Genomic DNA, 14111 nt, shown 5'->3' on the forward strand with positions numbered 1-14111 from the left:
ACAATAATCACTTTCAGTGTGAAACACAGAAACAAATATAACATCATCGCATCCCCTCTCAAAAGAGGTGACAAATTCAACACAATCTCAAAATCATTCGCGAGGGAAGCTAATACAGATACATCCTTCACATTGTGTTCCTTCAGGAAAAGAACATCAATACGATGCTGCCGAGCTAGTGAAAGCACATCCATTTGTTTCCTCATGCAATAAATCCCATTAACATTTAGAGTGGGACATTCTAATGAGACATGTATTGGAACTTAGGGTCCCGGTAGTAGAGTTGGGTTCATTATCGATACACAATTGAGAATTCCGGGTTCAACTCGCGGGCGAGACAGAAATGGTTGGGCACTTTTCCTTTCACCTAATGCTTCTGTTCACCTATCAGCAAGTAGGTACTCAGGAGTTAGTCAGCTTTATGTGGGATTGCATCTTGGGTTAGGGTTAGTAATTCGATCCTGGGGATCGGGGAGGGGGGGAGCTTCATAAAAGCCTAACTTGTATGAATACACTCTGGCTTCCTGTCCCCCGACACAGGGAAATATTGATTGAATTAAAAGGAGAACAAAAACCTAGAATTACATGTCTACAATTCGCTACTTTCAAGGACATCCCAAAGGAAACATAATTCCGTGATCACTCTTCACACTGGCAACCACCAACTCGTGGCCCAGCTTAGTGATGGACCCCGCTCAGTCAGTTCCCTAACTCTCAACCTGCAGTTAAATACACTGTTCATCATCCGCTTCCACCGTATCCAAATCAACCAGGCCCAAATAGGACATAAGCGTGTTACTAGGGACATCTAGTCTAGACACGTCTCCCAGAGTTTTATCATACGGAATCTCACTTGGATCAGCACCCGAACCAACCTTCTCAAGGGAGGCAGAAGGTGCAGAAATTCTTTCGAAATTTTAACCACAAATCCATGCAAGGGCATGCGGTTGTTATACTTCAACTGCCACTCATGGGGTCAACATCAATTTCCACTACACCCTCCCTATGGACGACTTCCTGGAGCCAGGGAACTGGTAATTTATTTGCACAAAGTTCAGCGTGCACATAAGCCTCCACCACACGGCTACACTTCACTAAGTCACCTTTGCTCCTGGTGCGACGTTTCCATTCAAGGCCCTGATCATCAGAAGGGTCTACAGGAACAAGATCCACGAGTGCAAGAGGGTCAGCTGTTTACAACACACATCACAGCCGAATCAACAGCTGTACTTAGAAGCACACACATCAGAGATGCGTCACCGGAAGGCAGGGGGACATCCGGAGGAAAATCCTTCACAGGAACTGAAGGAGCACACGATACTACCTCGGGAACCGCCACCACCGGACAATGCACACTACCCACACCCGGGTCCTCTGTCTCGCATACCGGCAGCCTCACTTCACAAGACTCAGCATTGGCTACCACAACCTCTACAAGGGTTGCACTGCTCGCAGACTTTGACAGTCTGGGAAAATCACTATCACGAAAAAGGTTCACTCTGTCCTTCACCTCATCTGAACACGCTGTTGGCAGATGGCCAGGCAGTCCACACTTGAAGCACGTACGTTGTTGGCCCGAATATAAGGCTCCAAGCCGAAAACCGACCACAATGATCGTTGAAGGTACGTGACGAGAGAATACGACTCGCACCGTCTGGACACTACTTACTATGCCATTACACAACCCATATGTAAAATCGGTGTGTCGAACTCTAGGAACTTTTCCATACCTGCCAAGAACACCAGCAATTAACTCGTCGGGAATTTCAAAGGGAGCATCTTTAACGGACAAATAAGTCACTTAGACACTATAATTCACCACCGTGACGGTCTCATGTCTCCCAAGTAAGGGCATTATATGCCCCTCGTACGTGTTGGGACAGCCATCAATGCCGCAGGGGTACCAACCTTCACCAACACCACGCCTGTAGACAGCCGCTGAAAGTTGAAAATATTTTGCATGGAAAACGTCGAACAGGGCGACGCTCACTAAAGGGTAATCTGGCTTGCACGAGAACCTGAGGCCCACCATATTACAACGGCGTACCAAGGGGATCCATAGCAAACACTGTCGACTCCTGCCCTGTCAAACGACGACAGGCAGGGGCACACAAAACAACAAACGTCCGGGAACCACACAAACTGCCGAGTCAGGATCGCAACGAGTCATGTTTGTCTTCCACGGTGGGTCTACCAGCTCTCCTTCCAGCCATTACTCACTTTCTTATTAATTTGATGACGGTGTGAGTCCGTAACTGCTCCAGTAGCACTATTGCTTTCTCTAGACCAGAAACTTCACTACTCTGTGGACACCACAAGAGGAGGACTACCCAGAGAAGAGTCCAACTCCAATAGTGTACTCAGAGAGTGTACTCAGTGTTCTGAGAGTCATTGGAGAGATTGGTCAGCTTAAACAAGACGTCAGTCACTTTTGATTTGATAACGTAGCTGCAATAGTAGTCAAGAAAAGCAATAATATCTTTTATTATATAATTTCTTTATATACACTATAGCCCTTGTCACATGAATCAATGTAAATACGGCATTAATCTAAACATTGTATTTCAACAGTAACGTGGCATCCAGGGGGGACGATAACAACCTGACCACCTACTACCACTCACAGCCGGGACTGGTGTACCCTTGGTGGGTGCTGGACCTCGGCAACACCCATATCATACACCACATCAACATCCTACCTAGACCTGGCTACTACTCCTTCAGGTTCCACAACATTGAGGTTGGTCACACGTTATTTGGCTTTCGGAGTTGTAACAAAGGTTACTGTACACAATAACAGAAGAAAGGCGAATGTGACATAGCGACAGGTGCCAAATTCACTATGTCAAGTAAACTCCCTGCAGATCACCACTTGGTAAACTATGTAGAACAGAGCAATGTGTGAGATATGCTGGGAGTGAGAAACGCTAGGAGTCAAGAAATTAGTAATAGGACTGAAGTGTGATAGAGAAACTGTAGGAATGAACTGTTAATGAACGTAAAATGTTACAATTACGTAACCCATCAAGTCCTGCTCACTCAGTCAATATTCACTGCATAAATAACATAATCACTTTTCATCACTACATGAATCAGTATTTTATGACTCCCCGCTACACAGGCCCTAATCCCTAATCAGAGGCTTAGGGCCCCGTGCAAGAATATTCCTGCCAAAAATTAAAAATAAATAGTATTGAATAATCTTATTGTTAATATAATTGCCTTTCTCCTAACTGCCTATTTTTATTCTTCATTATTTCTAATATTTTTACATGCCTCTCAAATCGCCTAATTCTTCACTTCAGTCATGTGTTTCTGACCGATTATACTTAACCCTTTACACTTCACATGACATTAAAATGGAATTTGCTACATGTTACAATGTTGCAAGCACAGCAAACGTGAATTTTGCAATGTTGCAACATGAACTAATAGGGTAAGAAGGGAGTATGTGGTGAACGAAGTTAAAAGGGGGAATCCCAAAACGTTTCATACAGTTTAAAAAAATTATACAATAGACCATTAGCTACACTAAATATTGTTTTCAACCACAGATTTTAATTCCAAAGTTAAAAGGGAAAACTCGAGGGGGAATTCCAAATGCTTCGTACAGTTTCAAAATTAATCATACAAAAGATAATTTCGTATACTGTAATTATGGTTTTGCAACTACAGATTGTATTGTAACATGGCAATAGGCTTACGTTTAGGTAGGAGAATGTTTAGGGAAAACGTATGAAATTGATTTTGACAGTTTCAGTGAAGAAATTAATTAAAAAAAAGTAGATATGCTTTTCACTTTCATTTGCAAGCATGACTGAAGTTTCCAAATTAACATACAAGTAAGCTCATTCATCACTATCCACACCTCCTCCTCGTCGTCTGATCTTTATCACGTAAATAGTGTCTAAGCATCATTAATCATCCTTACCTGACCCAATTAGATCTACTGTATATAATTAGAAGTGAAGAGAGAGAGAGAGAGATTCAAAGAAAGAGGTAGAGGTAGAGAGGAGTGACTTTTGGGAAACGCCTGTGGTGTGAACGTACGTTCAAGGGGAATACTTTGAGGTAACCTGAATCACTAAGGAGAAAAAGTAGTAGAACATTTCGTTCAGTGGAATGCAATTCAAATGAAATTACAGAATTTTGCATAGTGTAGAGAGGCACTGCAATGTACCTTCCAAAAATGTAAGGGCAAAAGAAGCATTAGCATGAGTGTTGGATCAGTACAGGTGTAGATAAGATCAAGAGTAATAAAGACGCCGGTTGCCAGCCTCGCTCTACTGGTTCGCTCTTCCTCTCCTCTTGATCCTATTGCATCCTTCCATACTTCCTCTTCCCAATCATCCTCCTCCTCTTCCTCGCAGACCCCCATCCAACTAATCCCCCTCTCTCCCCATTCCTCCTGCAACACCATGCAACCCCGTCCCCTACTCTCCCCTCGTAACGGCTTCCTCTCCTTCCCTCCCTCCCTAGTCCCTACGCCCATCAACTCACCTTCTTTCTCCCCTCCATTCCTTAGCTCTGGAACAGAGACCGAGCCCCATTGCAATATAGTTCCACGGATCTTACATCATCTTCCACGTCCTAGACCTCACCCACCAAGCTCCACATCATCGTCCTAGAGTTCAGCCAACAACTCCACCTGCTTCCTCTCCACCAGCCTATCCTGCTGCACGTGCCAGCACTTCCACCGGCTGTCGCTCCACGCGCCAACATTTCCTCCACCTCCATTCGCACTTCCACCATGACCATACCCGTGATGTTCTCCAGCATGTCAACTCCTGCTTAACGACTCAATCGGTCAGCGCTCTTCTCAAATGTTTAATCTATCCCGCCTTTCATTCATTCAAAAGCATAAATTTTAAGATAGATGTGTAATTTATGAAAATAAGTAGTTGTTCCTTACACAGATCTTAAACCCATTACCGAAGCCTTATCGCTTCGATCAATGACCATGTCAAACCCCAGTGAATAGCATTACAATGCATGTTAGGCTTATTGGATGAAAAATTGCGAGCAATGCAACTTGATCTAGAGGAGTCATGCAAATTTGCAGTAGGGAGATGTCATATTCCCCATGTCATTGCATGACAAAACGAGCACATCGCATAGCAACATTTAGCTGAAGAACACAACACATATTTTCATGGAACTAAATGTTATCACAAATTCTATCTAAACACTTTATTTCCAGTTGCTTATCACATCCATTGTATCTTATCGAGTTTAGTAATTCTGTTCAAGTTGTCGGAAATACCGACACCATTTACTAATGTTCAATACAATATGCAGATAATATTGCCGCTGATTTCATATTAAAGAATTAACACAAAAGTATTTCGTTTAATCATTCAAAGAATATTAGAATTGTGGAATTTTTCCCGAGAAAATGAGGATATAACACTCACGTCACCAGAATAAACACCATTAAATATTAATTAGTCAATAATTTAAAACACCAGTCTATGAGTTTAAATTGATAAAAAAGTATTCTCTTTGACTGGATTTAATTTTTTTACCAATAAAATTAGGGGTCTCCGTCCTATTGTCCACCAAGTGGTTTGGCTCCATTCCTTTCCCCCTTGTCCCATTCCAAATCCTTATCCTGACTCCTTCCCAGTGCTATATAGTCGTAATGGCTTGGTGGTCCCCCTCCCTCCCTGATCCCTGTCCTTCCTATTGTTAATAAAAGGGCAGAATTTGAACCGGTTTCTCGGTGCGTCTTCTGATCGGGGAAGGAGGAGAGACGCCATTATTAACAACAACAAAGTCTTGACTGGGAGCACTCTCGCAAGCCCCACGAATATTTTCCTCGAGTTCAAGTATTGTGGAATGCCAAATCTCCCAATCATCAGTACGACTTCACTAGCCTATAGGAAAGTGTTCTATACCCGTTTGACAAATATTAATCTACTTTTATGATTATTTTAGTATATCGTGTCAAAGGGTTAGGATGCTGGTAAGCTACCCGGAACGGGTAAGCCCAAATTAGTAAAAAAGAATAATTATTTTCCCTGATGCAGCCATCATATACTGGTTACGATTCATTACTGTGTGTCATTTTGACAGGTGAAATTGAAGGGAACAAGAAATTAGCAGCACTACCTGGTACAACACGTGACACGTGATGATGCCATAGCCTCATTTTGCCTCCTCATAGCCTCCTCATACAAGGAGACTCATTTTGTGTGATCTTTCGTGTCCGAGTCTGGTTGACCAGGTCACATTCAAGATAACAGCTAAGCTGTACATTTTTCATTTTTTTTCACTAATCATTGTAGACTAACCTTTAGAAGCACATTTAAACGAATTGATTAATGTCGATTTGGAAGACTATGTAATTCAACCTCCCAACTTGTGTAAAAAACTACTTGTGGGAAATTCGGTATCATACAGTCCACTGTCGAAATAAATAAATTTATAAACAATGAATTATATTAAATCATAAGTAACTAAGTAAATATATATTAATAATTGTAATTAAATGAATAATAAAATACCACAAGTCAATTTTCCCCACACAAGTATTCTTCAATATTAGTGAATCGGTTTTAAAAAACATGTATACACTTAGCAAGCGCTTATTCTCATACTACCCCATATTCTTTTTTTTTATTTATCGCTACCATTCAGTATGATTACTCATGAATCAAATTATTCATAATCTCTTGCACAAATATAACGATCAAACAAAAATTTTCTCAATTAGTTAAATCACTTGATGGTTTTCAAACAGTTGCACTTTTTCACTAAAATACGTTCTCATTCACATTCACACTCTTTGTCTCGTACATAAATCACTTGCTCATATAATTATTCATTCAAAACACACTTCACACAAATGCATGCAAAGTCATTTCCTACATATGCAATCGTGTTCATCGATATTACACAAATTTTCATAGACACATACACACTTACACAAAGACACATACTATTGCTCTTTTTTTCCCTTACATGCTATCATAAACTTGCACATTCATATCCCTTCCTCAACCTTACTCAGTCTCATTGCACAAAGGCACAGAATTACACACTTTTTCAAATACAAAGTCACTTCTAATCAATTAACACAAACTCACTTCATCTCATGTGCGCTACATCCTTATTCTCTTGCACAAATTTTCAAACTCACAAAATATCCATTTCTCAACTCTACACTGTCTCATTACACATATACAAAATCTTACACAGACTTTCTCAAAACAAGCTAGCACAAAATCACTTCTACACTGACTCTCAAGCACACAAATTTGAGCAATTCTCAATCTCTTACACAAAAGCACATACACTAATTCACTCATCTTTCATCCCAATGTATCCATCCCTCTAATCTATGTTACTATGCCTTCGCAATTTTACAGTCATCTCTCCTCTGTGCACCTCTTGAATATCGTGAGGTACAAGCCCAGCTTCTCACCTGCAAGCTCCTTCCCTCCCTAGTCCCTACACCTTTCCTACACTCGGTCTTTCCTACACTCACTCCTTAGGTCTAGAAAAGAAACCGAACCCCATTACAACATACAGTTCCTACCTATTCATTTCTACTTATCTTAGTCTTAAATACTCAACTTTCTACTATGCTTCTCTGAATAAACATTCACTAACTCATTACATAAATTCTCTTCACTTTTTTCTGAATCAAACTCTTATGTACTTTGCAAGAGAAATCTCTTTGTTTCTGTATAAGTTTATTGAGCATGTCCTCTAATATTTCTTGCTTCATCTTGTGAGGATACTTTCATCTTCTTCTTTTTATTAAATCTTGATTTAGGTAACGTGATTTCCACCTCTCGTTTTTTCATCACAAATATCCATCCGGTTTCACAAGTTCTCAATACAAACTTTATTCTCGCCCAGAAGGTGTTCTTGGTCATATTAGCCAATATTGTGCACGTAAGTAGTGTATCCAGTATTCATACAAAGTTCAATATTTCTAACTTTAAGATGTAAACAGCTCTTTTCACCTTCCCCGCCTTCGAACCGTTAAACCCATGCATTAGGCAGGCAGTACTAAATACGCTCACTTGGTGTCACTGAGGTGTACAAATGCTCGGTCATTTCACAATTTCAAAGATACAAAATACCCCCTTCACACTCAAACACCCGCTCATCACAACTCATTCAACCTAACAAAGTGTTTATTTGTAAATTCACAACTGTCTTCTGAGCAACACTGAATAAGGATATACCATCTTATCACTGACTAAAATCTAACACGGTGCACAGTTACAAACCCATTACGATTTCAACTTAGATTCAACAGAGTAGAAGAAGTCGTTAAACACATATGGAAAAATCTTACTGAAGCAACCATACGAGTCATAAATACTCATATTCCGCCCAAGTAAAACAGAAACAAACAACACTTAGTGGGCCAGCCAGAGACTTAGGGCCTGTGTAGGAATATCCCTGCAAAAAAACAACAACAACAAAAAACTGACTAAAACTTTCATCTAAATCTCATCACAACTTTTCTGTATCATACTCTTTCTACTGCATGAGAGATGACTTTGTTTAAACGTCCTGATATCCGATCACACAATGCTTCTCTGCTCTACTTTCTTTTCCGAGCTTATCTATCAGTTCGTTATTTAACGAGTAAATCTCACTTCAGGTAACCGTCATTATTTCCAATACTCTCTGATAAATTACTGTTGAAGTGATGCAAGATTTCTGATCTTACCCTCATATTACTCAATTCATCCCCCTGCATATTTAATCAGAGGTTAGTGGTAAAGTCCCCAATTCCATCTTGCTTAGGTGATGGTATTCTGATACTTGGTTAGTATCATTTCAATACATGAACTGCAAAATTAGGTTCTCGTAGGTTTATCCTTACATATATTTTCCAGAGAAGAGCTCTTTCCATTAAAGAAAACCAACCGAACCTAACCTGACCTAGTGAGCCATTAGCGTGTTAGGGCGACGTATGTGCAAATGTAGTTTAGACAACTGTTTCCTCAATATATTTTAGCTATTCCCTTGGTATTTCCAATTATGAACTTGTCAATACTTCTACAGTCTTTTCTTATTAACAAGGAACTTTTCCAATATAAGGAACTTGTAGGTCATCGAATATCCATGCAATATCCCTACTTTTTTTCTAGAGAACTTTGTCTTTTCCAATAACAGGATGAATCACTTACAAGCAACATTTCTACAGATAAACCTACTATTACCATTCTCAAACTTTCTCATCATAGGTTCATTTTGATACAAGATTGCAAAATATCCACCTTGTTACACTTTGCCCCAGTCAGTCTCTGAAAACTCCATTATAAATTTTGTCTCTTGATCTGAGTATATTTTAAAAGAAATTATTATGTATGAAAAGAGATTTCAATTTAACCTCACCTAGTGAGATTCAGTCTTTCTAGGTTTTGTTTCAAATCAGTGTCGTAATTTTTGGTAAAGAGCCAAGGAACCAATGCGGGAAAATAATATTTTAGATTTAGTGTTAACTAACAGGGAAGCACAAATTAATGACATCGAAATAGGGAGTGAGCTAGGGAACAGTGATCACAAAGTAATCAGATTAACATAGAATGGAATAGACCTGTAGGAGAAAATTCTGTTAAAGTGCCAGATTTTCGAAAAGCTGATTTTAATAGCCTAAGAAATTTTTTGGGTCAAATAGATTGGAAACTCTTGGGTATGGGGTGTGGGCTGGTCTTAGAGCGAGACATGAACCCAGCGATAGGTGACGTAAAAGGGGATTTTGATGTGGAGTTAATATATAACTTATTTAAGAATATTCTAAACAAAGCACAGGAACGTAGTATACCATACAAATTGAATAGGTCGAATACTAATGACCCAAAGTGGATAACAAATAATTTAAAGAACCTTATAGGTAAAAAGAGAGCTTGGTACAAAAGGATTAAGAATGGGGAAGTCAGGTTAGAACAGGAATTCATACAACTGGTTAGAAATGTTAAAAAAGAGATTAGGAAAGCAAAAAGAAACTATGAAGTTCGCATAGCAGAGCAAGCAAAGTCAAATCCTAAAGGGTTTTTTCAGTTATATCGAACTAAGACTAGGGAAAGGATAGGTCCATTGAAATCTGAGACAGGTCAAATAACGGATAATGATAAGGAGATGAGTAGTATTTTTAACAAATATTTTATATCTGTATTTACTAAAGAAGAACTTAACAATATGCCTTCAGCCGAACAAGTCTATGTGGGTGGGGATGAGGACAGGTTGACTAGTTTAGCAGTTACCAGGGAGGATGTAATTAAACAATTAGAAAAACTAAAACCAAACAAATCCCCAGGGCCGGATGAAGTGTTTGCCAGGGTGCTTAAAGAATGCAAAGAGGAGCTTTCCGAGCCACTGTCTACCATATTTAATAAATCAATAGAGTTAGGCAGAGTGCCAGAGTCATGGAAGGTAGCTAATGTGGTACCAATTTTTAAGAAAGGAGATAGATCACTTGCGTCAAACTATCGGCCAATTAGCCTAACGTCTATTGTGGGAAAGTTACTTGAATCAATAATTGCAAATACAATTCGTCTCCATCTTGAAAAACATAAATTAATAAATGAGTCGCAACATGGTTTTACAAATGGCCGTTCATGTTTAACAAATTTGCTAACTTTTTATTCCAGCATAGTTGAGGCAGTTGATAGTGGTAAGGATTGTGATGTTGTGTACCTTGATTTTAGCAAAGCTTTTGATACAGTGCCACATGAAAGACTAATTAAAAAAATAGAGGCTCATGGTATTGGGGGTGCTATATTAACTTGGATTAGGGCATGGCTATTCCAAAGGAAACAGAGAGTTAGTATAAATGGGGTAAAGTCAGAGTGGGATAATGTTGTTAGTGGAGTACCTCAGGGCTCTGTCCTGGGACCTCTGTTGTTTATAATATATATAAATGATTTAGATTCAGGTTTGAGTAGCAACATTTGCAAATTTGCCGATGATACGAAAATCGGTAGGGAAATTAATTCGGAGGAGGACTCACTATCACTTCAAGTTGATCTAGATAGGGTTTTGAAATGGTCATATGATTGGCAAATGCAGTTTAATGCTGATAAATGTAAAGTTCTGAGGCTAGGAAATGATGATAGAGTTACAAGATATGAGCTAGATGGTGTTGAGATTGCGAAGTTGGATTGCGAAAGGGATCTGGGAGTTATGATTAGTAAGAATTTAAAACAAAAGGATCAATGCATGATTGTTCGTAAAAAGGCGAATAGGACACTGGGATTTATTAATCGAAGCGTTAGTAACAAGACACCTGGTGTGGTTCTTAAGCTATATCTTGCTCTGGTTAGGCCCCATTTAGATTATGCAGTTCAGTTTTGGTCGCCGTATTATAGAATGGATATAAATTCACTTGAACGTGTCCAACGTAGGATGACTAAGTTAATTCCCCAAATTAGAAATCTTTCATATGAAGAATGATTAACAAAGCTTAAGTTGCATTCACTGGAAAGGCGAAGAGTTAGGGGTGACATGATAGAGGTTTACAAGTGGATGAATGGACATAACAGGGGGGATATTAATAGGGTATTAAAAATATCAACACAAGACAGAACACGAAACAATGGGTATAAATTGGATAAGTTTAGATTTAGGAAAGACTTGGGTAAATACTGGTTCAGATGGTTCAGAAGCAGGGGATGGTCGTCGACCATCCCCTGCTTCTGTGCGTACGGCAACACGGCCGTCTCGGCAGCCCTCGTACGCTTCTTCAGTGTCGTCTGATTCCTCTATGGGCATGGTTTGCGCTCCCCGGCCTCGTTATGCGACTTGCGTCAGTGATCTTAAGGATTGGCCGATGTCGCCTGATCTGGAGATTCCTGAGTTTATGCTGGCCCCACAGCGGCAGGGGATTCTCATCCCTACTGACTTGGAAGATTTGATTTGGGAGGCCTATAAGATGAAGTACCCTTGGGATTCGTTCCCTGAGGAATATGCTCCTGCCCCTGCGGTCTATGTTCCTCGCCCATGATTTTTTGTATATTGTGTGTTGTGGTTTGTTTCCATTTGTGTGCATGGTTGTGGGGTGCGGGTGGAGAGTGTGTGTGTGTGTGGGTAGGTGGGGCGGGTTATGTTTTCCGTGTTCCTGCGTGCTCCGATTTGTTTTTGTGGGTTTATTTGTATGCCTTGTGTGAGTGTGTACGGTTCCTGTGCGGTCCTTGTTTTGGTTCAGTGTGTGTCTGGTTGTGGATGTCATGTTTTTATGTTCTAATTTTTTTGTGGTTCTATGTTTTTATGGTGCTGTTTGTGCGCTTGTTTGTGTCGTATTGAGTGCCCATCAGGCTGTTGGCGTGCCCCGGCCTGGGTTTATGCTCTTTGTTATGTTTTGCCATTGTGATTTTCCTCTAGTTTGTTACCAAATTTTATTTCCTTGCTTGTTATTATTATTATTATTATCGTTTTTTGTTGGTGCCTCTCCGTCTGTATTTGAGGTGCTGGTAGGCTTGTTCTGTGTAATTTTGTTATGGTTTTTAATTTTTTATTTGTATTCCACTGTGTTTATATTACTTATATTACTTGTTGTGTTTTGTTGTGATTTTTGTTGTTTTGTGGTCGGCCCTTCCGGCTGGTGTTTTTTTTTTTTGTTTCATGCTTTTGTTCCTTTGTAGTTTTGCAAGTTTGTGCTTTGTACTTTTGTTATTTGTTCTATATTGTATTCGTTTTGCTTTTATTGTACTTATAAGTACAATAAAAATAAGTACAATTTGTACTTATTTTTACATGCATGCTTGCATGTAAAAATATTTTTTTTTTTATTTCCTCATCATTTTATATGAGAAGTGATGTTCATGGGTAGTCTGCACAATACTTCAGCTTGATGGGGCATTTTGGGCAATTTCACCATCGCATTGTTAATTCACAGTGTTGATCTTGTCATTTTCAAAGAATATGTTGTCTTACCTAACCTCTCATCGAATCCTTATGAAGTTTGTTTTTCAAAGAAAAACTTAACCTTTCCTCATTACCATACTTTAATTTTGTAATTATTTCATACACAACAAGAAATCACTGCTACGCAAAGTTAATGTTTCGAGCAAGAGTTAATCATGTTGTTTTAACAGCATACTCACTGCAATTGTACCAAAGTGCATGAAATACCTAGTGATTCAGGTACATACTTTATCAAATATATTTGATGAAAGGTTAAAAAGAGAGGAAGGTTAGGTGTAGTCTTAAAAAATTGGAGGGAGTAAGATATTTCAAGTCCAGCAATATAGATAGATGAACCCCATACCTAACCGCTCATTTTAATGTATATGTTACATTACTGGGAAAACAACTTGCTTGATTGTTTTAACTACCATACCAACACCTGACCTAACATAGCTCTTCCTAATATTCTTCCATCTTATTTGAAACTATTCTCTGTTTATCACTGCATTAGAGCATTAGTAGTTAGATAATCAGTCATCTGTTTCTATTTCTTTGCTCTAACAAGACCTTACTGATGTTTCAGTTGTTAGTTTAAATTAAAGGGTATGTGATATGTTACGTATATTCAGGTGTTTATGTGAAAATGCAGGTGAGTGACCCATTTAGTTGTGTTTTTTAAATGAACCTATGTTTCCTGCAGCCTTGCCTTACTTAGTTATAAAATTAAGCAGGATGAAAATTTATTCACTCTCTAACCAAAATACATCTGCAATGGTGTATTGAAAGTAGTCCTGCTTTTAGCAAAGTTCATCTCTCATTTCCGTGGTATTAAATATTCCATTAGCTCTCATTCCTTCCAGAGAACATAGTCATCTCAGTACTATTTTCGCAAAAGAACAGTTTAGCCATGAATCATCACACCTGCAATTGACCGTGTAATTTTCCTTTACCTACAGACCATCAGTCACAGTAATGTGACTGAAAATATGATAACTAAACCACACATCAGAAAATAGAGAAACGTCGTTTCGATCCGTCCTGGACCATTCATTAAGGAAAATGAAAGAATGTATTGGCAAGAAATATGCTCAATTAACTTATACAGAAACAAAAAGATTTCTCTAGCAAAGTACAGAAAGATCACGATTCAGATGGGCGTGTAGAGATTTTGTGTAATGAGTTGGTGAATTGTTATTTAGAGAAATACAGTGGAAAGTTGTGAATTTATCAAGACTAAG

The 14111-nt window shown here is 39.1% G+C and overlaps 1 protein-coding gene across 1 annotated transcript in view; it reads left to right on the forward strand.

The window, feature by feature from the left end:
• Positions 1–1610: 1610 nt before the first annotated feature.
• The window catches only part of LOC123750850 (uncharacterized), a 39262-nt gene continuing 26761 nt past the window's right edge, over positions 1611–14111 (forward strand). The window contains exons 1-3 of the mRNA XM_069325037.1: positions 1611–1623; positions 2286–2403; positions 2572–2740. Coding sequence (XP_069181138.1) covers positions 1611–1623; positions 2286–2403; positions 2572–2740 — 300 coding nt within the window. The remainder of the gene's footprint in view (positions 1624–2285; positions 2404–2571; positions 2741–14111) is intronic.

Source organism: Procambarus clarkii, chromosome 15 (assembly GCF_040958095.1).
Source record: "Procambarus clarkii isolate CNS0578487 chromosome 15, FALCON_Pclarkii_2.0, whole genome shotgun sequence".
Lineage (NCBI taxonomy): Eukaryota > Metazoa > Arthropoda > Malacostraca > Decapoda > Cambaridae > Procambarus > Procambarus clarkii.